The 26,107-nt window shown below is 42.1% G+C and overlaps 4 protein-coding genes across 6 annotated transcripts; 1 reads left to right on the top strand and 3 right to left on the bottom strand.

The window, feature by feature from the left end:
• Window positions 1-1,339: 1,339 nt before the first annotated feature.
• LOC115753191 (DEAD-box ATP-dependent RNA helicase 37-like) lies at window positions 1,340-8,377 on the top strand. Of its 2 annotated transcripts, none has more exons than XM_030691705.2 (7): window positions 1,340-1,530; window positions 2,103-2,971; window positions 3,056-3,139; window positions 3,817-4,059; window positions 4,552-4,719; window positions 4,910-5,023; window positions 7,348-8,377. In XM_030691705.2, exons 2-7 carry the CDS (start codon window positions 2,222-2,224, stop codon window positions 7,852-7,854), a joined length of 1,866 nt encoding a protein of 621 aa, XP_030547565.1. In that variant the 5' UTR covers window positions 1,340-1,530; window positions 2,103-2,221; the 3' UTR covers window positions 7,855-8,377. The 2 variants fall into 2 exon arrangements, with proteins under 2 accessions (XP_030547565.1, XP_048136292.1); XM_048280335.1 differs by having other exon boundaries at window positions 2,062-2,971.
• A 3,371-nt stretch (window positions 8,378-11,748) lies between these two features.
• On the bottom strand, window positions 11,749-12,820 carry LOC115753235 (non-specific lipid transfer protein GPI-anchored 6-like). Its single transcript, XM_030691765.2, has 3 exons — window positions 12,354-12,820; window positions 12,164-12,271; window positions 11,749-11,996 (listed from the first exon to the last, which is right to left on the bottom strand). The coding sequence occupies exons 1-3, from the start codon at window positions 12,709-12,711 to the stop codon at window positions 11,848-11,850; spliced, it is 615 nt and encodes a 204-aa protein (XP_030547625.1). The 5' UTR covers window positions 12,712-12,820; the 3' UTR covers window positions 11,749-11,847.
• A 5,837-nt stretch (window positions 12,821-18,657) lies between these two features.
• LOC115753234 (non-specific lipid transfer protein GPI-anchored 6-like) lies at window positions 18,658-20,219 on the bottom strand. 2 transcript variants are annotated; one of them, XM_048281231.1, is made up of 3 exons: window positions 19,666-20,219; window positions 19,215-19,310; window positions 18,658-19,110 (listed from the first exon to the last, which is right to left on the bottom strand). In XM_048281231.1, exons 1-3 carry the CDS (start codon window positions 20,036-20,038, stop codon window positions 18,953-18,955), a joined length of 627 nt encoding a protein of 208 aa, XP_048137188.1. In that variant the 5' UTR covers window positions 20,039-20,219; the 3' UTR covers window positions 18,658-18,952. The 2 variants fall into 2 exon arrangements, with proteins under 2 accessions (XP_048137188.1, XP_030547624.1); XM_030691764.2 differs by having other exon boundaries at window positions 18,658-19,113; window positions 19,666-20,214.
• Window positions 20,220-21,223: 1,004 nt separating this feature from the next.
• Window positions 21,224-23,723, bottom strand: LOC115753241. Its single transcript, XM_030691774.2, has 4 exons — window positions 23,285-23,723; window positions 23,079-23,162; window positions 21,700-21,872; window positions 21,224-21,528 (listed from the first exon to the last, which is right to left on the bottom strand). Exons 1-4 carry the CDS (start codon window positions 23,613-23,615, stop codon window positions 21,334-21,336), a joined length of 783 nt encoding a protein of 260 aa, XP_030547634.1. The 5' UTR covers window positions 23,616-23,723; the 3' UTR covers window positions 21,224-21,333.
• Window positions 23,724-26,107: the final 2,384 nt, after the last annotated feature.

Raw genomic sequence — 26,107 nt, 5'->3', positions numbered from 1 at the left:
GAATCTTTTTCCTTTCTCTATAATGGGAGCCAATGGTTTTTTCGCTCTCTTTATTTTTATCGAGTATGGTAGCGGTTGAGAAACATCGAAAGTGGATTTGGTACAAACGTATGAAATGTGTCGAAATTCAAAAGTAAAGTTGTCGTTGCACGTGCCTAATAGCGGTTGAGCAACATTTCTTCATATTGAAGACCAAGTCGAGAAAATCGTACCGATGCGATAGAATTTTTCATTAAACGACCTTTAAATACACCGTACTTTCACTATGGTATCTTGTCATATAAGTCTTTCTTTTTCAAGCATCTTTGGACTCGGTTGTTTCGCGAAAAAAATGAACAACTTAAAAAGCATTTTCTCTAAAAACGATTGTTCGTATCGCTCACGAAAATTGGAATGAATGAAACCTATTCTCACCATCCGTGAAGGTACGAACGTGCTGTGTAAATCTTTTTTTTTTTTACTTGACATTGCTCTCGACCGATTCTAATTTCGCTTTCTCTGCATTCACAGGAATGAAAACAAGCCACGAACCTCGAAGTCGCGTAAAGTCATGATCCACGTCGAAGAAAGAGAGCAATCTGTGAATACGTAAATCAACTGAATCCGTTCACGAGGTAAAAAAGACGGACCCCCGAGCCCCCATCACATGGGCGTACATCTGTCATACACAACTTTTTGGTCCCTCGAGGCCAGATGAGCTCGCGGAAATCTCCCCGTCCGAAGAAGCCAGCTAGGCCCGGCTTACCGGATCGAGCAACTGCCCCGCATCGGTCCCAACTTGATCTGCGACCCCTCGAGATCTCCACAATGCCCGGCAGCCCCGAGTCTCGCCGGCGGCGCCCGGCGCGCACCCCTCGATCCCCCCCTCTCTAGTTTCGAACCTTAAAATAAGAATCATTGAAAAAAAAAAGGAGGATCGGTTCAAGATCTTTCTGGGCCCAAGAAACGAGCGGGGGGGGACAAGGCCAACCTGGGCCTAGTGGGCCCCAGGAGGCCCGGGGGGAAACCGCCCTCCTTCGAGAGGAAGTTACCTCTTCCCCTCGGGGGCGGAAGGGATTTTGAAAAACGAGGGGAAAGATCATCGTCTTTTCTAAGCCGCTCGTCCCCCGAATAATGACGCCCAGCCACTATTTTATGCGGAGGGGCTGCCTAATTTTATCTCCCCACCTCCTCCATTTTCATTTTCCCATCTTTTTTCTTTTTTTCCTTTAAAGGGCCAGAGAGCAGCAGCAGGACTCCGAGAAATAAAAATAAAAAATAAATAAAAATACCGCAAAAGTCAGATGTAGAGAGAGAAGAGGGGCAATTTTCTAGAGAGAGAAAGTTCCCTTTGGGCTCTTTTTATAGAGAGAGAGAGAGAGAGAGGAGATATTTTGGTTTGGGGTGCTGCGTTAAAACGTACTGTCTGTCCTCTCTAGGGTTTTCTTCTCTTCCTCATTGGATCTTCTTCAATCAAATCTTTTCTTCTAACTACGCACCAAGCGCTCCTCTTTCGTCGTCGAGCACAGCTTCCCCGCAGTTCCTCTTCAGGTTCTGTCTCTCTCTCCCTCTCTCTCTCTCTCTCTGCTTCTCGCCTCTTCCTTCTCTCGTTTCTCTGCCCTTTTTGGGGGCCGGTCTTGGCTCGCGTTTTTTGAGCGGATGCTTCTCTGTCCCTTCGTCCTCGCTTATGAGCGCCGGGGATTGCATGGGCGTTGGGAATCGCGAGCATTCGGGGTGCTCCGGGCTTTGGTCTGCTGCATTTCGCGCTCGCTCCCGGGGACGTGCTAGATCGCGCTTCGTGATTGCGTCTTTCTGCTCGGTGTGTTCGATGCTGTGTGATTTTTTGACTCGCTGTGTGTGGGACGGGAGAGAATAGGGAAGATGCGTCTGGAATTGAGGGATTTTCGGGGTTTAATGCGTGACCGATTTTTGGTTGTCCCTGGATTTTTCGATTCTCTGTCGTGCTCTCAGTTCATCTTGCAATCCCGGTTTGCCTTTTTGGGAATTTCATATTTTCTGCTTATTTTTATTGCGTTATTGATCGTGCCTCTTGATTTGATGATCTTTACTTTTTTTCATCAGGTTTTGAAATCGCTGACATAGCTGACATTTATCTTTCTCAGGGAGACTATTTTATCTTTTGTATTGTAAAATTCGAACGGGAGAAGTGTTCACTTCGATTTTTTAAGTTCTGGTATATATTTGCTCGTGAAAATTCAAGTGAGGGTGTTTCAATCGAGATATGCGAGCTTCATGGGCAGATTTGGCTGCGTCTTCCGCAGCTGACAATGTAAGTGCTGGATCTTCTGCCAACAACGGTGCTGCTGTTGCTGGCTCAGCTCCCGGTCGAAGTGCTTATGTCCCTCCACATCTGAGGAACCGTCCACCTTCGGCCGATCCACCGGCAGCTGCTAATACTGGGCCAACTCCTGGTTCTGATCGGCCTGGATCTGGTGGGCCACGCTGGGGGGCTCCTAGGAATGATTTTCGGGCAGGATATGGCGGTGGTGGCGGCGGCCGTGCTGGTGGGTGGGGTGGCAAAGGTGGGAGTTGGGGTGGTGGGAGAGAGCGGGAAGTGAATCCTTTTGGAGATGATGTGGACACGGAGCAGCCTTTTGATGAGCAAGAGAATTCCGGGATCAATTTTGATGCGTATGAAGATATTCCGGTGGAGACGAGCGGGGATAATGTACCCCCTCCAGTTAATACTTTTGCAGAAATTGATCTAGGTGAAGCTGTTAATCAAAACATTCGGAGGTGTAAGTATGTGAAACCAACACCTGTGCAACGACATGCCATACCAATTTCCTTGGTAGGGCGTGATCTGATGGCTTGTGCCCAAACTGGATCTGGCAAGACAGCCGCTTTCTGTTTTCCAATCATCAGTGGTATAATGAAAAGCAGTCCACAAGTACAGAGGCCACCACGTGGGGCACGTACTGTCTACCCGCTTGCTCTTATTCTTTCTCCTACGAGGGAGCTTTCAATGCAAGTAAGTTTTGTTTATCATTTTATGCAACCCCGTCATCTTTCCTTGCTGATTTTATCATGAGGTAATTTTGTGATTTGCACGCAGATACATGAGGAAGCTAGAAAGTTTTCCTATCAAACTGGTGTGAGGGTGGTGGTTGCTTATGGAGGAGCGCCAATAAATCAACAGGTTTGGTATTCTCTCTCCCAACACCCCCCCCCCTTCCCCTTGTTCCTCATCACCTAGGTTCTGCTGTATCATGATCCACGTATAATGTTTCTCTGGTAAAGTTTAATCGTCACTAACTTGTTGGCTTCCAAGAATGTAATGGCACCTGTTTAGAATGTTTTCTACTTATGACTTACTTTTTGTATTTGTTGTTTCACACTTCGATTCTTTTTTTTGGCTTGAAACGTCTAAAATCTATTCTAGTATACAAATGTCGACATGCAAAATCTAATGTCACTTTTTAACAGTTTTTGGAGATTCAGGATATTCTTAATTTAATTGAAGATTCTGGAGAAAAAGTGATTAGCAGGAGTAATAAGTATCTTTTGAATGCTTCCCCTTCCCAAACATGCTATTGTTCTGTTTTTGCTGTCTTCATAGACGTATTTTGTCTCCTTATTTTGACCCCAGATCAGTGCTTAGTTTCTAAGGCTATTTTTAAGTTAAAAAATGATGGTGTTTGAAAGGTGGAATGCTCGATTGCATTCTCGTTGATACTGGTTTTTACTCTCATCTGTTCTTTGGGTGTCAGCGTTTTGATTTTGGCCAGTATTTATTTTGTGTTGTGATGTATCAATCTCTTGTAAATGCATAATATTCTGCACTATATACTCACTGGTGATTTTGAATATGTTTAGCTAAGGGAATTGGAGAGAGGTGTGGATATACTTGTTGCTACTCCCGGGAGATTGGTAGATTTGCTGGAGAGAGCTAGAGTTTCGTTACAGATGATCAGATATTTGACTCTTGATGAGGCTGATCGAATGCTTGATATGGGTTTTGAGCCTCAGATAAGAAAAATAGTGGAACAAATGGACATGCCTCCCAGTGGAGAAAGACAAACAATGTTGTTCAGTGCCACCTTCCCTAAGCAAATTCAGGTATCTGTCTTAATTGAAGATAGCATGTAAATTCGGTGCCACCTCTCAAGCCTCTGTTTTGGCAATGTTTTTCTTGATGTTGATAATATCACATTTTTTACTATAAATGCTTTGCTTATGTTTCAGATCCATTTTTAACAATTGGTCATTAAGGCGCACTTGAGCATATATTTATTTGATCTGTACATTGCAAGGGAAAACTATGATAATTAGGAGTTGTTCACATAGCGTGGTGCAGCTGGAAACTTGTTGAGTCAACCTTAGTCCTTTTCAGTCTTACATTGTATGATGAACTTCTACATTGATAGGTTTGGTGTTTGCTTTTGTGTCTGTAGCACTTAATTCTTTATGTAGAAGTATGTATAATATCGCAACCTTTTGCTTTTGTTTTTGCTTTTGCTGGTTATATATGCCCTGTGATGTAACGTAATGGATATCCTTGATACAGATTTATTTAGCAGCATTCATGTTATATCGTCTGGTTTTATGCAGAGATTGGCCTCTGATTTTCTATATAATTATATCTTTTTGGCTGTTGGAAGAGTTGGATCTAGCACTGATCTGATTGTCCAAAGAGTTGAGTTTGTTCATGATTCTGATAAAAGGAGTTATCTCATGGATCTTCTTCATGCACAAAGAGACACTGCTGTTCAGGGGAAGGTACGGTGGGAGGAAATCTTTCCTTTAAATTTATTAAGTTGAAACCTATGATTATAAATCACTTCGGATGAGAAAAGTTTTGATTTTCTGCTTCATTTTTTTTCAGTTACTAATTTCGTGTTATTGTTACTCTTTCTCTGCATTCTGGGCCGATCCTTTTTAACATTGTCATGACTATTGATTCTTGCAGCAATCTTTGACATTGGTTTTCGTCGAGACAAAGAAGGGGGCTGATGCTCTAGAAAACTGGTTATGCGGTAATGGTTTTCCAGCTACTTCGATTCATGGAGATAGAACCCAACAGGTCCACCTTCCTGCCTCAGTTCTTCTGTACATTCGTAGTACTTTGTGAAACCATATTAAATGAACCCCTAGAAATGGGGTTTTTTGATGTCTGGGGAAAAAGTGTGAAAATGCTTTTCTTATTTTTTAATCGTAAATTTGATGGCTTCTTAGAAATGACATCCTCATGCTTGTTTTTTTGGTCGAATCATGCTTGTTCTATGTGATAGGTTTTTTCACTACATCAAGTAGTCTACAATAAGCTCTGCATGTGTGGCTTTTGCCAATCTTTATGCTTTAAAGGATACTCTATAAATGAAATCATGCCTAAATAGCCAAGTGCAAGTAGTTATGAATGCTGCATTAAGAGTTTATGTTTTGTTTATCAAGCTGGTGATGATTGGGTTTCCATTTGTTAATGAAATTTGATACTTGTCGCGCTATCAACAGAATACAATGAGAGAAGAGCTGTAAGACTTGAATTTAATGTTCTATATGAATGAAGAAATGTCCACCTGACTTAAACCTTATTGATAACCTCTTGCTTTAAAAGTTGCATTGCTGTTTATCTTTGAAGAATTGAAGGTATTCTACCTTTGTCGAACTTATTGATGATCTTTTTGAATGGGTTGGTTAGGTAATTACATTACTTGATATTTGAAACTGGAAAGCTACTGTGGCTTTTAAATGTTGTATAGACATTTGTCTCATTTGTTGCTGGACAAATTGATAAGTTGGCATGATTTTCATGATTAGATGGCATATGCTTTTTTGTGAGCATCCATACGTGGGAGTTGCTCTGTTGACAGATTATGATGTTAGTTATTGAAATTGCTCTATCATTCAAGATGTTCAAATGGCCAAGTGATCCATATATAAGAGTTGCTCTGTTGACAGATTATGATGTTAGTTGGCTTTAGTTATTGAAATTGCAATATCACTCAAGATGTTCAAATGGCCAAGTGATTCCAAACTGGCATTCTGTGTGGGCACATGATTATGACATGATTGAGTTTCAATGAGGCAATTCAAACTCTCAGACCTGATCTCTTCGTTATCTATGGTCTTCCCCTTTCCTGCTAAGCCCCTATTACACAAAGATGTGATATCATAACGAGAAATTATGGCCGAATGATTTGGATTATAGGTACTCTTTCAAGGGTGCAGTAGGTTTCTACCTCTTTTGATATTCTTTCTCTTCCAATAAGAATTCTGTAAGTTCTGTTGATGTACTTTAACCCATTGCTGGGGTCCAACTTCTAGCTGAGACATGTCTTTCTACTTTTAACGGAAGCTTTTCTCTTCTTTGGGGTGACTGGACTTTATTAGTTTTCAACTCGTCCCGCTTTTGCAGTTTCCTGTACTCTGATGGCATAAAGCTCTCTTACACTTGGTTTTCACTGAGACTAGAATTTGCCTTTTCTCCTTTTCTCCTTTTCTTCTTTTCATTTCAGTGATCTCGTTCATTAATTAAGTGTTTTATGTGCAACATCAGGACTCTCTCTCTCTCTCTCTCTCTCTCTCTCTCTCTCTCTCTCTCTCTCTCTCTCTCTCTCTGATAAAAATCCACCCAAGGGGATACTGAACTATTTGCAAAAAGAGCTCAAAGCTGAAAAATGACCTAATTTACTATTCAAAGAATCCACATGTCAGTTAAAGCAATTACATCCATGGCTGACTTAAAGGTTTCTAATACAGACCAGAATAACAGTTGGTGAGGTTATTGGTTACTGCTTCTAGAGTCATTTTATTAGTTGGTGACTTTGTTGTGTATTAAATAGACAGAACATAAAACGGCAGACGGATGGCCTTGTGCCAACATTGAGAGGGGGCTAGGATGCCATCTCAGTTCTATTTCCTGGTGAAACACCCCAGAGGGGGCAAGGATGCGATCTAAGTTTGACTTCCAAGCACCAAGGACAATTCGCTTGATACTTGAACTTTAAATGGTGCTGTTCATCTGCTGCAAATGCATCTTATGCTGGTCCTGCATTCTCAGTCTTCTGCCCTGTTTGCATCTCTCTGCATCCATTTATAGGTGATGCGAGATCTCAAACAAAGGAGTGCGGTAGGCTGTGGATGAGAGAGAAGGACGGAGAGGGGAAAAAGAGGAAAGGGGGGGGTGGAAGAGAGAGAGTCAACATTGATGTACCTTTTCGTAATAAAATTGGTGAAGATTGTACTCATTCGACATTTGTGGTTGCACTGTCAGACACAAGGCAACATTGTACTTTCATTACTGATTGGAGCAACCTCGATTTTTAGTTGTAGAAAGTTTTATTTTTGAATTTGTTCCTCTATATAACATATAGTGACTTATAATCGACGCTTTTTCTGTGCTTGCAGGAAAGAGAATCAGCTCTCCGCTCATTTAAGAGTGGCAGGACTCCAATTCTAGTTGCTACGGATGTTGCAGCTCGTGGTCTTGATATTCCACATGTTTCCCATGTGATCAATTTTGATCTTCCGAATGACATAGATGATTATGTCCACCGCATTGGAAGAACAGGACGAGCAGGGAAGTCTGGTTTAGCTACTGCCTTCTTTAATGAGAATAACTCATCAATGGCGAGGTCATTAGCTGAGCTGATGCAAGAAGCAAATCAGGAAGTTCCGACTTGGCTCTCCAGGTATGCTGCTAGGTCCTCATTTGGCGGAGGAAGGAATCGTCGCTCTGGTGGAGGCCGGTTCGGTGGTCGTGACATCCGGAGGGAAGGATCTTTCAATAGGGGTGGATCTGACTACTATGGTGGGGGCGGCAGCAACAGTGGTGGGTATGGAGGATCATCTGGAGGGTATGGAGGATCATCGGGAGGCTATGGAGGTGGTTATGGCCCCAGTGCATGGGATTAAGTAATGAAATTTACTCTTCCGTTGTTTCTGAAGTGCGACAGTGGCATTCAGCTTCTGCTGGTTATATTATGTCTTTGTCTTGTCTAAGTGGTTCAAGCTTTATACTGTTTGATAGTATGTCTCACGGTTGAGGGGGATGTATTTCTCATATTGGTGCATGCGCAGATGGAGGGTTTTGGAATGCTGATGGGTTTGGATTAGACATTTCCCATTTCTTTCCTCGAATCGATCCATTCCTGTCTTTGCCGATTCTGGTGGGTGGGTGGATGGGTTGTAGAATATCTGTTGGGAGTGTAAAGGGATTTTTCTGTTGGCCCTGTTCCTTTTTTTCTCAATAGGCATATTCTTAGTGACCCATTTTCGTAGGGTTTCGAAAGGTTGATGAGTTTCTTGTCCTCCCCATTTTATACAGAGGGTCTTATGTTCCCCAAGCTAAGGAATTATAACTTTTCATGGTTTCTTGTAACATTTTGATGGTGATTGAACTGACAGACGCCTCTTATTAGAAGCAGCTTATTTTGTACTTACGCTTTTCTTCTCGTCCATTTCGAATCTCGGCCGTGATACAAGTTAGATCATCCTCTTTTGTTTACTTTTTTTTTTCTTGCGTGTTTGCCCCCGGTAGGCTTCGGGGGGGAGCGTTTCAATCATGTGTGAATACGTTTTGGATCTCCCTGCTTCATACAGTTGATTCTAAATGCTGCCTGGTTCTAATCTTGGGCTTGATGTTCCTACCCATCAATAATGAATGGCTCAGAAGTTGCTTCATTTGGGGAAGAGCCCAGAGGCCAATCAGGTTCACGCTGGAGATAGACATCCTCATCGAGCTTTGCCGTTGCAATCATTTTAACTGGGACTAGCATATCAGTCACTATTGACTACTGGAATTGCCGTCGACCGGAGGACTGCTTTTCCAAATCTACCGGACCAAGGATTTGCCCAACTAAGCTTGAATTCTGAGTCCGGTGATAAAGACAGTCTAGAGCGGGCGAGAGCTGGTGGCCTAAATTAAAGTGTAAGGATGTATGATGGAAATCGTACCAAGGTATAATCCTTACAGAGATGACTTCAAATGTAGTTTGTATGGTTAGCCATTTCAAGACAAGAAAATAGCAAAACTATAGTATAGTATCATTTGTCATTCAGCATTCGTCACTTGCCCTGCATCACTTTCCGGTGGACACAGACAGTGATCGTTCATACTCCTCTGGAGATCATCTCCTGGAACCGTTTAAACGATTCCTCTCGCTGAATCCTTAACTGGTTCCGGAATTTCTTGATGAAAGCGTCGGCCAACTCATTTATGTCTGCATTTGCATCCACATCCCGCCTCTTCATTGTCATCCTCGTCTCATCATTCTTTCCCCCCTTCTCACTCGTTCTATGGTTGGCAGGGGTAGATGAAGCCGGAACCTCCTGGCTCTGCTGCTCCATTTCGCAGTATCGGCTTTTGCTTGAGAAGGGCGTTTGAGATTGTTACTGAATCGATGAGTAAAGAACCCCTGTATTGACGCCTATATATAGTCCGAAAGAACGCGCCCTAATGTGCATGAGTTTGGCATGAGTGAAAGCAAAAGAAGGCAGGCACAGAGAAGTTAATATAGTGCTCAAAGGAAAGCTAAAAGAGATGTGCAAGGGACCTCGCAGGAAATGATGTGGTTGAATGAACAAACAGAAAGAACAGTAGAATATAATATTGCCAACTTCCTTGGTGTCGTCGATTTCTTTAAGTTTCTTATGGCTATTCCTTTCGGCCTTATGAATCTTCCAGGCTGTGTCTTCGAAATGTGCATACACAAACCACGGCGCAGCCTCATGCGAAAACCCAACTTTTCTAAACCTTGAAAAGAGCCCTTACAAGTCAACACGATTTCTTTAGGCTACATTTGTTAGAGGGACGCAACGGAATTGAAGTAAGATCCGTGACGAGTAAATTTCGTAATTTTATCGCATTTGGCGACACCTCGAAATCAGACCGTGCCTTCTCCTAATTTGAATTTTAAGGTTTCAAATTCAATACCGATATCGGACATATTGATTATGTTCCCGCGCGAATGTCAAATTCAAGCCTCATTTGACGGTTCATGCATATACTTTTCTTTTCAGTGGCTCCTTCATAGTCATTTTCGATTTTCTTTTCGCTCCTCCCACACGTTAATGGAACCAAAATTGCATTTCCAATTTCGATATCCATTCCACTTCATTTCATCTAAATCAGATTGTCCCAAAAAGAAGAAATAAAAAAAAAAAAAGGGACTAGAAATCCAATTTCTAATCAAATGGTTTCATACCCAATAACCAAATAGGGCCTATATGTCTTTACATGGCGTTCATAGTTTTGACAAATTGTGCATTTTATTCTGGGATGTTTATTTACCCATTATAAGGACCCCTAGGGTCGTCGTAGCTTTAGGACACATGCACAATGTGACGACCTCGTGCCATGTTCACATTACATATGACCTGCTTTACGACGGGTGGACCTTTGACCTGGGAGAAGTCAAAAAACACGACAGGACATCCGCATTGTTAGATATGGGGTGGTTCGCTTTGCAAAGGTCATTAATGTAACCGAGAACAATGCCAACTTCATTAATTATCTTTACCAGTTTAATTTTGGGGATAATTGTCTTAAAAGCCCTATAGCTATTACATTTTTGTTAATTCAATTCTAAATATTTTGGAGACAGGTGAGGAAGGAGCATGGTTTCGCAACCCGCATACGGCATTTAGTGCACATAATGTGGCTTGTATAGTAGAATATGATAGAATCAGATAAAAAAAAAGACAAAGTCAAAATATTTAGAATTGAATTGATAAAAGTGTAATAAATTTAAGATTTTTTTTAGATAATGTTCCCTTTAATTTTGCATTTCATGCTTTAGTCGAAAAGGATAGAAGCGCATCATCACAATGGCCCGAGATGGGAAAATTTGCACTCTGTTACTTAAAAAGTTAGGCCCGTAAAATGGGGAGACAGGTCGGGTTTATGTCGGCATAAGAGGGTTCTCTATTTTAGGATCCATTCTCTGGGAAATATACTCAATTGATAAGTATGGTTTCGAAAGCCCCTAACCGAATGACCGAGATCCGCAAGAGATTATTCAATTTTGGACGAGTTAATTAGCAGTATGAGCAGCTCCGAAAGTGATTAAAGGGCGTGCATGATAATACTTTTGGAGTAGAAATCCGTTTAATTACGCAACTTTATTTTTCTACTTCCGGAGCATTTTACTCGAAGAAGCAAAAAAATTTACTTTTCTCTAGAAATGGAGAAATCGACTTCTGAACATAAGTTAATTTTTAGAGCAGAAGTGTTACCATGCCTATCAAATCAACTAGGTGGGCTTCCTGAGTTCGACCGCACCCCATCAGCAAGAGCCTCGAAGGGCATGGATTCCGGGCCTCTACTCGTAGGCAAGGATTCAAAGAGCTCAACTTGGCATTTCTCAAGCGGAGGCATTCTTTCAAACAGGTAATGAGCAATATACCATACCTTTTAATGGAATGTTTTTGGTAAAATAACACCTATTAATAAAACATGCTTAACGAGTAGCAAGTGCCCCGGCCATCGAATCGAAATGCCAGTAAACGAATTTTCTTTTGGAGAATCGGATAAAGAAAAGTGCCTAATTCTAATTCATAAAGTCGGCTGCGTTTCGAGAATTGTAATTTCTCGCGCTAAATTCGAGATCACCGTCTTATGATCGCAAGTCTTTAAGTCGGGGCAAAACAAACGAACCTTTTTACCGTTCCAGGAACATCAATCAGACTGGAAATAACTGGACCCGACGATACTTGCACGTACAAAATTTCACCCACATCATCGTCCTTCTCTTATTCAATTCAAATGAAGCAGTGACCATAAGCCAGCGAACATGGAAGGGGTGTTAAATCGACCACCTAATCAAGACAACATCGTCCGTATCCAACACCAAAGAAAGAAAGAAAGAAAGAAAGATACAAAGAAGAAAGCGCGAACTGCATATGGAATCAAGCGCCCCACATTCGATTCGACGTCGACAACACTATCAGGACTCCACACATGATCTCTAGTACCCACCACCTCTTCATCGGCGTCCGATCTCCGCCGTGGCTCTTCACTTCAGAAGCTGACCCACCGCCGCTGCCGGTGGAGTTTGCTGCAATAGTAGATCGTTCATCAAAACAGGACCGTTAGCAAGCCCAGCAAGAAAGAACTAGTTATTGGGTTTTTGCAGAATTGGAGGAACCTATTAAACATGCCGATCTTCTTGTGTTCATTTGTTATGTGAGGAATGAATTATGTGCTAATATGATGAACAATTACCACTAGCAGCTGGGGTGGCTGTGCTGTTGCTGCTGACGGTGCTGCTGCTGTTCGTGGCTCCCTTGAACAGTTTGGCATCCGTCGAGTTCGCCGCCAAGTGCAGGAGATCTGAACCATTTTGCTCAGTTGGATTAAACATCAATCAGGAGTTGTTGATCAAACCCTCTAGGGAGGGAGACGGGGCACGTACCGATGCACTCGGTGATGTTGGCGGGGGCGTGGCAGGCGGAGGGGAGGCCGAGGGCGAGGGTGGCGTTGATCTTGAGCCCGAGGTTGGGGTCGTCCCGGTCCCGGATGAGGACGCACAGGCACTTCTTGCCCTTGTCCAGCACCGCCTTCAACCCCGTGCAGCAGTCTATGGTGGGCGTCCTCGCGTCCCCGCCCACGTACGGCAAGCAGCTCGCCAGCCCCACCAGCTGGTCCGCGCACTGCGCCCGGTCCTGGTTCAGGTCCGACCGCCCCGACCCTATCAACGCCGCCGCCGTCACCGCCGCCGCGAGCAAGCAGCGCAGTCTCCACACGGGGCTCCCGCAGTTCCTCGAAACCATCGTGGATGTGACTGTGAGCGCACGGTGAAGCTCAACGGCTCGTGCTGTCCTCTTCAATTTATGCAAGCGGGGCTCGTGAACCGAATTGCACTGTAGGGTTTTTTTTTTTTTTTTTAAACAATTTTGCTTGTTTTCTTTATAAAGTTAGTGGATGGATGTTGGTGAGGACAGCGGAGGTTGGAATGATTGTTGGTTTCTGTAAGTGCAAAAAAGATTCACATGCGAAGTTGTCGGATCCCTCGTGCGCCGAAATGGGCCGGCCACATCTCCCTCCGGGTCCGAGGTAAAAAGCTTGTCTTCATCATCGGAAGTAGCCAAGAGGTGATGAGCCGCTGTCGACAAGTTGAGGTCTAGGTCTTAACTCCTTTTTCTTGGCATACTACATAAGTCAAATTCTTTTTGGGAGACGATTGGCTACCCGTGAAAATATTATGGGTGAGGCCAAAAAAAAAAAAAAGATCGGACCGGACCGAAACGGCTCATTTGGTCCGTTTTCCGGTTCACTCACTGATTTTTTTTTTTTTAATTCCTTAAAGCCATGGCATATCTCCATTACAGACTTAATACCCTAATATGTTTTGTTGTTGTACATTTGCATCTAAAATCTATGACAGTGTGTAATTGAGCGTTGGGAAACATCGAGAATGTTTGAGTAGCTCGAATGTGGTTGTAATCTCCGTTATATTGCTTGATTGATAGTGAAATCCGTTGCCTCTCTCCTTGTGAACGTAGGTCATCCGGCCAAACCACGTAAATCTAGTGTTGATTTATTTTCTTCTCCTGTCGATTTTCTTATTCAAGCGCTTGCTTCCGCAGCACTACCATGTCCCTAACCGCTAAATCTCAGTTTTAAGTCTCTATTAAGGCTTATATGCCAACTGGAATCTAACATGGATGAGTTCCATGTCCGTAGCTCAGTAATCGGAACACTGGTGGGCGAATAGGGATTAGAGGAAAACACGACTCTCCCTAAAAAAACACACGTCTGGTTTAATTAATTACAGCTCTGGATGACGTGGAACTATAATTAAAATGGATTAAGGCCCTCTTAATTTGACTTATAATTCATTGCCAACCCGTGAACGTGACGATTCCATTAGAATGTTTTCGATCGTTTCTCTAGATCCAGAAGTCTGCCCCGTGATACCAAGCGACTCCGGTCCGTGATTGCCTGGCCCCATCTTGTTATTCGGACAAATTGGAAAAATAAACATTAGATCTTCATCTGGACACGCAATACTAAAAAAGGGGTACTTTCTTTCTTTTCTTTTTTTGGAGTACTTCATGTATGGGATTATGGCAAACTACTCAATGTATCTCTTACCCTGCTCATGTGGAAACCGATCAGTATTCAACAATCCGACAAAAAAATGAAAATACTTTTCAACGGATTGATTGAGAAACACCATCCGTGAAATTTCTGATCGGATCTTCGTGTCAGCGATCGGCAAACAAACAATAATGGGAGACCCGAAAGATTCCGACCCGACCGTGTGGGACGACAAAGTCACGTATCGTCGTCTTTCCCCAAACGAGAGAGCACGAGACAGATTCTCTCGTTCAGACAGAAATCATCTGAACTTTGCTCCCATGTGAAAACAACACACTCCTTGTCTCACTTCTTCTGATGTATTATCATCATTTTCTCCTAATCAAAACTCACTCGCTTTATTTACTTAATTACTTGTGAAAAAAGGAGTCTGCACTTTAATTACGACCGAGCTGGCCACTACCGTGTCCCAACAAACCCACTAAAAGAAGATGAGGGCCACGCTTCTCATCTGGAGAGCTCCAACTTCCACCTACCCACTTGTTTCCTCCAACTGGACTGTGGGGAAGAAGAAGCTTGGAGATGGCGGTCGTCATCGTCGTCAAAACCAGCATGCTTGTGCATCGATAATAATGGCCGTGGAACGAAAGATGATGTATGAAAACGAAAGGTCTTGTTAACGAACGAGTCGGGACGCGCGCCCAGTCTTATTTGAAGAGGAAATGTTTCTCGTTTTCGGAAAGAGGGTGCTTTGAGAACGCCAAGCTTTGTTAGGAAAAATAATCCAAGAACTCGTAGATCTGTTGTACGATGGTCGATTCAGTCATAAATTTTTCAATTGTCCAAAAAATCTTAAACCTATTATACGGTAGTCAATTCAATTCTAAACTTTTCAATCGTGGCGATTTAGTCCTAAACTTTTTTACGATTTGTTAATGCGGTCATTCCGATCGAATGTGGCTGGAAATCGTTGAAATGGACACCGGCCGTCCTACCTTGACATGTTTAGCACCGACATGAATGATTTTTGAAATTTTTTTAAAATTTCTCTGAAATTTTCTTCTTCTGTTTTCCCCTTTTTCCCCGTCGGTGACCGACCACAAGCGATAGGAAAAGAAAAGGGGAAAAAAAAGAGAATTTTTTTATAAAATGTACAAACCGTCCACACCATGTAGGATGATCATGCTGACTTGACTGCAATGTCGGTGATTTTTGGTCAAAATTGTTTGAAATGACTACATTGAAGAACATTCAAAAGGTTTAAGATTAAATTAGCACAACGAAAAGATTTATGACTGAATTGGCCATTGTAAACAAGTTTAAGACTTTTTGGACTATGTTTCACTAAAAACGACGAGTGAATTCAGGGTTTCGAATGCGTGACCAGAGGGCCTCACTCTTCGAGTGGATTTTAGGATGATGACATTTAAAGAGGAAATGTATTTGTTCTCAATGTATTGTTCATACATGATACGAGAAAGACGATGGCTAGAAAATGACACGCTTTGTCATGGAAAATCGTCCCAAAAGTCCTGAACTTATTATATATGGCAGCCAATTCAGTTATGAGTCCTTTTTTTTTTTTGTCCAAAGTTCGGAACCTTTCAATTGTCCATACATATTGTACAACGACCAATTCAATGCTAAACTTTTCAATTTTGACAATTTAACTCTAAATCTTTTGACGATTTGCTAATATAGTCCTTCCGGCCAAATTTGATCATAAATCGCTGACATGAACGTCGATCGCCCTACGCGACATAATTAGCACTAACGTGAATGATTTTTGAGATATTTCTAATATTTCTCTAAAATTTTATTGTTCTTTCTTTTTATCTTTTTTTTTTCTCTTTTCATTTTCTTTCGCCTGTGACGTGTGGCCGGTACATCCGACGACGACTGACCATAGGCGACAGGAAAAGAAAAGGGAAAATAAGCAAAGGTAAAACAAAGAGAGAATTCCCTTACCAAAAAAAAAAAAAAACAAAGAGAGAATTTTCTAAAATGTAAAAATCGTTCACCTCAAATCCCGGTCACACCACATAAGACGGCCACATTGATTGGATCGCAACGTCAATGATTTCCTAACAAAATTTGCCGACATTGGCACAAGAAAAGATTTGGAGCTAAATTGACTGCGGTACAATCGGTTTAAGACTTTTTGGACTTTTTTTTTTCCCTAAAACCGATGAGTGACTAGAGGGTCTCGGATGCGTAACAAGAGAACCTCAAATCACTTAGGAGCAAGCCCTGCATCGCTCGGCCAACCACCACGGTGGGTTTCCCAGTCATCATACAAATGCAATGTGGCTTCGTTCGTCTTCCAGGAAATCAACAATTAGGACAATAAAATCACTCATCTCGCTCGAGCTAACGAAAATACTTGCAACGCCAGCAAAAATGTTTGAGGCTGGGAAGTAGTTGATAATAAAATTGTTCTTCGGTCGCTCATTGTCCAAAGCTATATATATATATATATATATATATAGAAAAACATTTGTCGATCGCTAACTTTTCGCGAAACAAGCGGCTCAAAACGATTCACGGACGCCGCAACAAACGCGGCCCTCCTCTTAAAAGGCGGTACAATCTAGAGCAGGCACGTATGCTTGAATAGCCAAAGCGAGAGAGTACAGTAGGGAAGGGTTTCATTTACTTCCGAGTGTGATCATGTGGCTCTCGTAAATCCTCTTTAAGCAAAATTGTGCACACGCAGGCCTTTCCCTCTTGCAAAAGGCTAAGCCTCAGCCATGTAACCTGTGATTGATTCTCAGAACTTAACTCCTCCGGTGCACATCCATGTCCATGAGCAATTATTGTGACACTCTGGCTTGAAGGGACCATCGTACTCCTTCCATGGACATTGCTCGATCTCCTATCCGTCCTGTACCCGTATTGATGTTACTGGTCGTCAGTCCTTGACAAACAGAGAAATCAAAGCCTGGCCTAATCCATAGTCTCCCCACCTAGTGCTGAACTGCCTCATGAATGTGCAATTTGCCCTCAACCGCTCTCTCTGTCTGGAGTTCTCTCTTAGCTAGTCTTGTGTTGAATCATCAAGCCAATCAAGTTTAACTCCGCCCTGTGATGTCTGTAATTCGGAAACGTTGCCGTGGTTTAGTAATCGGGCCATTCTAATCATGGTTTTTAATGGTGCATCATCCACAGTCTGGTGTCGGACCAGTTTAAGCAAGCAAAACTTGTTGGGGTTATCCCACGTCGGTTGTAGAAAAGGCTGGTGGTCGGTTTATAAGTATGAGGAAAAACTTCATTCTTTGAGTTTGCTTTTGGGATGAGAGAGGCTCATGACCACACAACAAAACCGAAAGCTGATCCAAGGAAAGGCAGCCTAGTGTTTTAAATTACATGAGAGTGGCATTGAGTTAAGTATCTATTCAATCAAATTCATGAAAAAATGCAGTAAGATTGCTCATTAGCTAGTTGAGATTGCTCTTAGCATCTCCTGATGAACAAGATGTATGTTGTACATGTCCAATGTACCTCTATGAGCAGAATAACCCGAACCCATATGGATCGTATGGACCAATGTGGAACCCATCAAATCCAAAGGCAACGCAAAAACATTGGATTCGCATGCGGACCATTCGATAAAGGGAGTATATACGCCTATACAGCAAGCTACAATACCGATACATGCATTCTACTTTTGGGTATTGCAGCTATTTCTGGATAGGGTTTTTCTTTGGGCTGACTCATCTGTTTGATAGAAACGCCGGGAAGAAAGGTTATCGATCAACATCGGTTAGCTTACCTAGTTAATTAATAGGGTTGTTGAACGGGACTGTCACTTGATCAGCTTTGTGGCTTCTAACACTTCTGAGTTTTGAAAGAGACGGAGTTCTTTTTATCAGTGGGGCAACAGGGAGCCATAAAAAAATCAGTGGGGGCAACAAAAAGGAAGCATTAAGCAATGTCTGACACACATTATATGCATGCGTTCATTCAGTAATGCAGAAAATAATTTAGGCCGTGCCTTGATCTAGAACCTCATGCTTTTAGAGAGAGTGTAGTAGGTGGGGATCTTCTAAAGTTCATCTGCAAAGTGTTCCTCATTTGCCTTTATTTTTTCGCAGAATCGATCAGGCAATTAGGTCCTTCTTTTGGGAGAGAGAGGAAACTCGCTTAATGATCGTCCGGTAATGGAAGTTCAACTAGGGAAGACGCGACATTTGAGGCTTTGGAAACAAAGAGGCCGCCTGTTTGCTTTGCCCTGCTGTATTGTGTAAGCAACTCTGTTTAGCTTGAAAATGTTTGAGCCAAATGAAAGTATATGCTTAATTTTGCGAATGAAAGAAGCAAAGCTAGTTGGCCCCCCGCTGCTATTTGCTCCCATAAGAAGCATACAGCTTCGAAATAGCTGCAGCTGCAGTAGCTAGGAAAGGAATTGAGCTTTCAAGTGTTACTTTTGGTTTCAGTTAGCTGTGGCCATTTGCATTGGAAGCTTGTAGCATCCTTTGAGCACACTCGGTTGAACTCACAAAGAGAGCAATTTCGCCCAACATCTAAGATTTGTAGAACCAGCTCGTTCGATTATATGCAGAGTTAATCAATCAGTAGTATATCGCAGCAGCACCGTCCAATTATGCGTAGACGAGTCAAGTCACAGGATGGCCGACATTAGATTGTCAAATAGCCAATTATATACTGACCCACCAGGTCAATCGAACAACTTCATATGTAGTGGTCATATTTAGAAGGCAAAGAAGAGTCTACCAAGCAAGTTCTAGCAAACTTATCTAAGCCATTGACTTCGTCGTGTCCATATCGATGATCATATTGTAACTTGACCATATTGTACCTTACCTATATCTTAGGTCGGTGCTTGAAGCTTGGCCGCTCACCGGAAGACTCTGAGTCGGACATTTACAAGGGAGATACATCAGGCAGAGTGCAAGTTTGATAGACCTGCATCACTGTGGTTTGCTGAATTATGTCAAGCCACTAACTCTTCTACATGGATATGAAGCGAAGATGAAGTCCGGCGAAGGTCTGAAGAAGAACTATGGAAACAACAGTTGAGGTGGCCAACCACGGTTTTCTTGATCTCTCACTGCTATTACTCTTTATTTGAGCGCTTGATCCTGCCGTACCATCAGTGGAATTCCCCTGATCTGCAACCAAAAACACCAGGAAGTCGTGGGGAGAACTTCTCTATGGAAGGAGACTTCAAGTAGTTCATGCTGCTAAAAACTAGAGGTGTAAGAGTTGTTACCATTAGAGAGAGAGGTGCTATTTCTCTTCTCAAGGCTTTTCTCAAATCCGTCAAACACCTCAGCATCTGTAGAGTTCGGAGCGAGGTGCAGAAGTTCTGAATATATGCCATACGACCAAAGAAAAAAAGCATCGAGTTTAGAGATAAAGGACTAACGAGGCGAAAGTCGGACGAATTTTATTACAAAAACTGGGCATGCCAAGTTTGTTCAGGAGACTCTTAGTACAAACTGATGCAACTTCTTTCGGAAGCTGCCTATGCCTTAAATCAGCTGAAGTTGCTTAACATCCACTGCATCTACTTCATGGCACATGCTGCAAAGTGCCGACACTTTGCCTATTCATTTTGGAATGGACAAGCGAGAATTTCTCAGAACTAAATGCCGCAAGGCGCAGATATTTTGCCTAAGATGAACACGAGAGACTTTCTCAGAAGTCGGAACTAAACTTACCAGTGCACTGAGAAACGTTGACAGGCGCATGGCAAGAGGCGGGAAGGCTGAGTGCAAGGGTGGTGTTGACCTTGAGCCCAAGACTGGGATCGTTCCTGTCCTTGACAAGAATGCAAAGGCATTTCAAGCTCTTTCGGAGGACCAGTCTCATCCCAGAGCAACAATCTGGTGTTGGAGCTGCCGCGTCACCGCCGACGTAAGGAAGGCACGTGGCGAGACCCACCAGTTGATCAGTACACTCTGCTCTGTCCTGGGCCGAGTCTGAACTCGACAAGCCGAGCAACAGCATCAGCATCAGCATGCCTAACGGGACTGCAATACCCATGTTTCTTGATTCCATCGAGGAGGCTAGAGATGTCTTCTCCTTATACATTGCCTGGCTTCTCCTCAAGTGTGACTCTTGCAAGTCCGAAGCTTGGAGGATGAGGTGGGCAGTCGAAATAAATGTAGGAGGAGTAGAACTAACTGTGAATGCCTGACAAGAGGACGGTTTTTGCCCACCTGGCCGTGTGCAGTAATGGAGGAAAACGACCCATCTGAAATATTCACTTAAGATTTGATAACAGTCCAAGGAAGCTCCTACAATAATGCAGCTTGTTTACAACACAGTCTTATCTAGTATTGAGCCCCGAGAGACGCTATGTTCTTTATGGGTTGAGCAAAATCAAGTCCTTGGGAATGTAAAGAATGCAAAACAGGGCCCGTGCTACTCTTCTCTGTGAAGACTAAAGCACAGAATAAAACTTGCAATATGCAAAATCAGAATCTGGCGACAGCAGTTAGTACCAAAGCAGGGTTTTGCAAGATGCGGACAATGTCCTTTCACGGGCTTGCGGTGTTGTGAATTTGTTCTCTTTTTTTGTCCAAGTAGGCACGCACTGACTGTTAATTTGTTAGGGTTAGCCATAACCAGGAGTACCGGGGATAGGACCAGCACCACAGAAAATAAGCCCTTAAAACTTGTTTTGATAGATAGGTGCATCGGTGTCATAACAAGTGCATGTAACTGATATCAATTGACATCCGAAAATGAACTTCGCTGCTCGTACCAATTACAATTCTTGATTTGATAACCCCGTGGAGGCTCCCCATTTTGTTGGTGAACTATACATATACTGTCATAAGCTGTAGAATAGACAGGAAATGAAGTACAAGAAGCTACCTTCTCTTTTTTTTTTTTTTTTCCCGCACTGTGAGATACGTTATCATAGCAAGGTATGTCAAAGCATCTTCTGTTATGTGACAGAGAGAGTGCAACTTGAAGGCAATTAGTGTTTGCCGTGCACTGGTAAAGAAGATCAACAGTATCCATCGGATCGGCGAGTTCGGGTCAAGAGTATATTTGAACTGTTAACGAACAAAACAAAACTCGAGGTCAGATCATTTCATAGGTCTTGGCTTCATATGTGTGCCTACACTCTGTACCTTTCGTTTTTCTCTTCTTCAAGTATCTTCTTCTGGAGTAAGATGGCATAACAGATCTTAGGCAGCTACGTAAATGAAGCTTATCCACGTCATTTAAAGCTCATAAGCAATAAAAGGAATAGAAATCAGATGAAAAAAAGAGAGACATGGCTCACTTGACAGAACTCAGGTAACCGCACAAACATCCTTACTATTGTAGTTGTTATTTACAGGTTAGATGGCATGCTACCCGTAACAAAGATCTCAAATAGAAGGACCAGATCTGAGCACGCGTTCTAGTTTCTCGGCCTTGGCATAATCGATCTCTGTGAGAGGCCCAGCAGGGAAAGCCGTAATCTCCACAATTACATGCGGAGTTGGGAGTTCGTCGAATAAAGCCCTCACATTGTTGCAACATACGCTTTCTCCATGCGCACTCTCTCTTCTAATTTGACAGCCCTACACATAAAGACACAATCACCTAGTCACAAGGCCTGCAACCATGTGCTATAGAAGATCGTAATTCACACAGACATTTGGATCAAGCAATTCAAGCAGATACTGACAGAGATGAACCCTGGTAAGCATGCTAAAATGGTCAGCATTTTACTGTCAAATAAACGCATAAACCTTGTGGGAAGTGGCATCTGTGAAGTGATCATCCTCAGAGAGCAAGGACGCAATTGCTTTTAGAAGGCGCCGCCCTTCCGACTTGGAAGGTACTCGGTAGTTTCGCCTGAGAGTACCCTTTGTTGTAGGATGCCATTTACTCACCAATTTTCTCCGGTCAGCTGCTTCCTTCTCTGGAAGAGTACAGGAATTTCATTACTGCCCTTTTTCTTTACTTAACAATAGATAACTTGGTGCAAATACTCATATCTTGACAATCATCTTTGGTCGAAGCACGCGTAAGACAAGCGGCAATTGTTTCTCAGCAAGACGATTAGACTTTATGACTAGTCAGAAACATCTCAAAACTCAACTCTATGTAAGCAAAGACTTATGGACACAAGCATCAAAAGAAGTTGAACTACACTTAGAGGGCTCTCTTTCTTTTTTTGTCGGAGTGGCTATAACATGTGTTTGCAACATACCTTATACAACAACAGAGTGACTGGACATCTCAAACTTTAACAGGTTTATTTTTCTAGAAAACCAGCAATTATGGGAGACAAATCATGTCTCGCAAGGCAAAAGGATATACCAGATACCTACATCTCGGACAAACACGTTAAAAGAAATTGAGATCTATTATTTTCATTTTCTGGGACAAGTGAGAATCAGACTTACACTTCCAGTCAAGATTTACACAAGGAGCACCAGTTGGGCATGCAATTACAGTACAGATGCTGTTCATTGGAAATTAAAATCATAATATAGATATGGGTATGATCTAGTTTGATCTAAGCTGGGCCCCGTTCTCTCACTCTTCTTGATAACAAACGATACTAGCCAGATTTCCATCCCTGCATTGTGATTGCCATAAGCATTTGCTAAATGTCGATAGTGAAATGCCACATGGGTTAGCTTACTTCACCAGTAATGCAATAGTCGCAAAGCACCACTGATCAGCAAAACCAATTCAAAAGATTTCTCTTTTCTTTGACATAAAGTTTCTAATTTAGACAAGTTGTTCGCCCTCGTTCATCAAGCTAAACCAAACAGATTACCTTCAATGTCCAAAATGTTTGGTCAGATCTGTCTCAGGCTAGCAAAGTTTGAGAAACAATCCACGGGCAGTGTCCTCCACATAACACATGTACACCAAAATCAGACAAATGCATACTTGAGCTCATAGACAACTCTCGAGATCCTATAAATCTGTGACTCCAGGCACATTTGATCGGCGCAATCGCGGGATAAGTCAATTCCATGACAGAACATAATCTTTTTACTCCAAAGCAATCCAAAAGCTCCCACTCTTCAGTCAAATACTAAAAATTCAAGAAAATCTAACCACAAGAGCATCAACCAAAGAAAAACAAAAGGAAGTAAGGACTCAGGAGTACCTGGTTTCTTCTGCAAGCTCCCGAGCCACTCGGAGAATCCCAAATCACCAGATTCACCACCAACCCCATCATGACTCTCCAACTCTAACCAATCACAGAAAAGCACCAAGCATTAACCAAGAAAACATCAAAACTTACCAAAGACAAGCGCAACAAAGCAAACAAAAGAAAGAAAAAAAAAAGGGTCTAAACCCGATTATAAGAACCTGAGACAAGTGGGTTGACTTCAGATCCAGCCAAGCCCGCCTTGAGCAAAGCATAGAAGACGCAGAGCCTCCCAGCCCAGAGAAGGGGCGCATCTATCAGAGAGGCATTGATGGCCCTCGTGACAGAAGAGGGTCTCTTGGGTTTGGTGCAGCGCGAGTTCTTGCTCGTCGGGTACAGCAACCTCTCGAAGAAACGGGTGCGAGCAGCTTCGAAACCGGGGAAAAGGGATTTGGGCAAGAGCGGATTGTAGGCGTTGAAGTGGGGATTGGAAGGGGTCGAGTGGAGTGGGGAAGGCGAAGTGGGAGTGGTTCCAACGATGGAGAGCAGCATTTCCGAGTGTTCTTGGCTTTGGAATCAGCCCCGTCGCATCGCAAGAGGGACGATATTCATTTTCGCAAGGAACAGAGAAAGACGAAAGTGGAATCATTATCCAATCCACCTTCCAGCGCAGCATTTCGCCATGATCCATTTGGACGATTGGATTTCACAAAGGATGGTTTTTAACGGGACATTTTCGAACAAGGATCGTGCACCTATTTTTTTCAAATAAGAATTTGAAATAGATTTCATTTCATATAAAAATTTAAAGTGCCCTCAATTTTTCAAATAATGGCTCGAAATAGTCATAACAATTTTAAATAAGGACATAACCCCGTACATCGGCTAAATATTCCGATCTATCAATGACATTTCTAGCAGCAAGGGCTTGGTGACCCTAACCGACCAGGTTGTTGCCCTCGTCCAAGCGAGGCCGCCTCTAGATAATATCACGAAAAATTTTAAATTGGTACACATGTAATAAGTTTACCACAAATTAATTTTTATATAATAAAAAATTCTAAACCGACACGCTTGTAATAAATTTACCCCAAACTAATTTTTCGACCACCAAAAATTTCAAATCGATATATCTATGACAAATTTACTCTCAATTAGTTTCCGTTAAATTATGTTAATGCCATGAAAAACTCCAAATTGATACATGTGTGAAAGACGGAAGGTAAAAACCCTCAAATGGTACACCCGTCAACTGTTACATGTCATCCAACTCAGTAATTTGATTATAAAATTTAACAAAAACTAACGGAAGATAAGTTTATCATTAATGTACCAATTCGAAATTTTTATGGTAAAAAAAATAGGTTTGGGTAAGTTTGTCACATTTGTATTGGTTTGAGAATTTTCGTGGTATTAACCCTTATTCGAAATAATGTCCAATTCGGATCATTATCTCAAGCAAAGTCAACTTTATGCCTTTATTTGAGAAAATAAGAATATTTGAAGCTTTTAATTAATTTTTTTCCTATTTCTCTTGTTTATTTAATAGGTATTTCATCCAAGCTCATAATCTACTTATTGCCGGATTGTTATTCATTGTAAAGACTAGCAGAAAATAAAGAAATTCGTGGTAGCCCACAAAATTGGCCTTTTTCTTTTATTTTCCTTTTTCCGGCACATGAATATAGACGCGAAAGACCGAACTTGTATTGAAACAAACGAGGCATGAATGATTGTGGATTAAGGCTTCGTTTGTTTCACGTAAAACTACTTCTCGGAAAATATTTTTCTGATTTTCCGGTGCTTGGTTTGCGGAAAATAAACTAGTCTTGAAAAATATTTTCCACCCATAAAAAAAATTCAAAAATAGGAGAAGTGGAAAATATTTTCCTCATCTTTTCATCATCCTCTCTTTCACACTTCCTTTCTTTATAATTATTTTTTTTTACTTTCTTTTCATTTTTATATTTATTTTTTAAATTTTTTATTTTTTTCTCTTCTTTTTTTCTTTTCTCCTGCTTCCTCCTTCCTGCTTCGTCCGCCTGCCGCTCCTTCCTTTGCCAATTGCGAACCTCGGCGACAGCCAATCAGTCGATGATCAACCATGCCGCAAGCCGGCTAGCTCGAGGCTCGGCTGATCCCAATGATCAAGAAGAAGATACATGGGGCCATACTCAACCCCCCCTGTTACAATAATCTTAACTTTGATAAAACACCATTAACAATCACAAAATGCACTCACTACGGTTTTGATTCTCCAAATTCCTTCACCTCTGTCTCCCTCCCACCACCACCACCACCTATATAAATCCCTCCCATTCCCACCCTTCGCCATTCATATCAGCACACTTCCCATCTCTCGCGACTCGATCTTCATGGATTTCGGATTTTAAGATGCCGACATAGTTTTCGTTGATCAAGATCGAGCAACCCCGAATCGGAGCAGCGACGCGGACGAACGGGACTACTACAGCTTCTGCAATACAATGGCGCCGATTCTCGACAACTCATGGGCGTGTGTGGCAAATCGAAAATGAAGAAGGCCAAGAAAATGACGAACTCGCTGCCAGTCGATATCCTGGAAACTATCATCTGATCCCCTGAGTCTGAATACCCGTTCGAGGAGGGGAACGACGAAGCGGAGGTCGTGCCGCCACACTTGTTCGTCAGGCGGTGACTGGCTGAGACCCGAAGGAAAAAAAATTTAAAAAGAAAGGATAAACGATAAATGATTAAAAAATTGATTTTTTTAAAAAAAGTAAAATAAAAAACATAAAAGTTAAATATTATTAAAAGGAGTACATGGAGAAACATAAAATTTGATTTTCAATAATAAACAACGGAAAATATTTTTCGGATCTTTTTCATAATTTAGCCAAACAAAGCAAAGTATTGTCATTTTCATGCAAAATAAATTTTTTGAAAAATATTTTTTTAAAATCTCATATTTTTTGTTAAACAAACGGAGCCTAAAATTGGAAAACTTAGGATTATCAAGAATCGCGATGTAGAAGGCCTGATAGCTTGACCGCAGAACAAGGATG

This window comes from Rhodamnia argentea, chromosome 6 (assembly GCF_020921035.1).
Source record: "Rhodamnia argentea isolate NSW1041297 chromosome 6, ASM2092103v1, whole genome shotgun sequence".
Lineage (NCBI taxonomy): Eukaryota > Viridiplantae > Streptophyta > Magnoliopsida > Myrtales > Myrtaceae > Rhodamnia > Rhodamnia argentea.
The sequence above is the reverse complement of the archived record's forward strand: the minus strand, read 5'-3'. Positions and strand labels throughout refer to the sequence as shown.

What these genes read in the sequence shown, in the direction of transcription:
- LOC115753235 (XM_030691765.2), bottom strand. Translation starts at nt 12,711, where the DNA reads ATGGTTTCGAGGAACTGCGGGAGCCCCGTGTGGAGACTGCGCTGCTTG. An exon ending in CAACATCACCGAGTGCATCG is followed by an intron (nt 12,272 to 12,353) that starts GTACGTGCCCCG and finishes AAAATGGTTCAG; the next exon opens with ATCTCCTGCACTTGGCGGCG. An exon ending in AGCCACCCCAGCTGCTAGTG is followed by an intron (nt 11,997 to 12,163) that starts GTAATTGTTCAT and finishes CTACTATTGCAG; the next exon opens with CAAACTCCACCGGCAGCGGC.
- LOC115753241 (XM_030691774.2), bottom strand. Translation starts at nt 23,615, where the DNA reads ATGCTGCTCTCCATCGTTGGAACCACTCCCACTTCGCCTTCCCCACTC. An exon ending in GAGCTTGCAGAAGAAACCAG is followed by an intron (nt 21,873 to 23,078) that starts GTACTCCTGAGT and finishes GTACTCTTCCAG; the next exon opens with AGAAGGAAGCAGCTGACCGG. An exon ending in CAGATGCCACTTCCCACAAG is followed by an intron (nt 21,529 to 21,699) that starts GTTTATGCGTTT and finishes CTTTATGTGTAG; the next exon opens with GGCTGTCAAATTAGAAGAGA.
- LOC115753234 (XM_030691764.2), bottom strand. Translation starts at nt 20,038, where the DNA reads ATGTATAAGGAGAAGACATCTCTAGCCTCCTCGATGGAATCAAGAAAC. An exon ending in CAACGTTTCTCAGTGCACTG is followed by an intron (nt 19,311 to 19,665) that starts GTAAGTTTAGTT and finishes GCATATATTCAG; the next exon opens with AACTTCTGCACCTCGCTCCG. An exon ending in TAGCACCTCTCTCTCTAATG is followed by an intron (nt 19,114 to 19,214) that starts GTAACAACTCTT and finishes TTTTGGTTGCAG; the next exon opens with ATCAGGGGAATTCCACTGAT.
- LOC115753191 (XM_030691705.2), top strand. Translation starts at nt 2,222, where the DNA reads ATGCGAGCTTCATGGGCAGATTTGGCTGCGTCTTCCGCAGCTGACAAT. An exon ending in ACACTGCTGTTCAGGGGAAG is followed by an intron (nt 4,720 to 4,909) that starts GTACGGTGGGAG and finishes TGATTCTTGCAG; the next exon opens with CAATCTTTGACATTGGTTTT. An exon ending in ATGGAGATAGAACCCAACAG is followed by an intron (nt 5,024 to 7,347) that starts GTCCACCTTCCT and finishes CTGTGCTTGCAG; the next exon opens with GAAAGAGAATCAGCTCTCCG.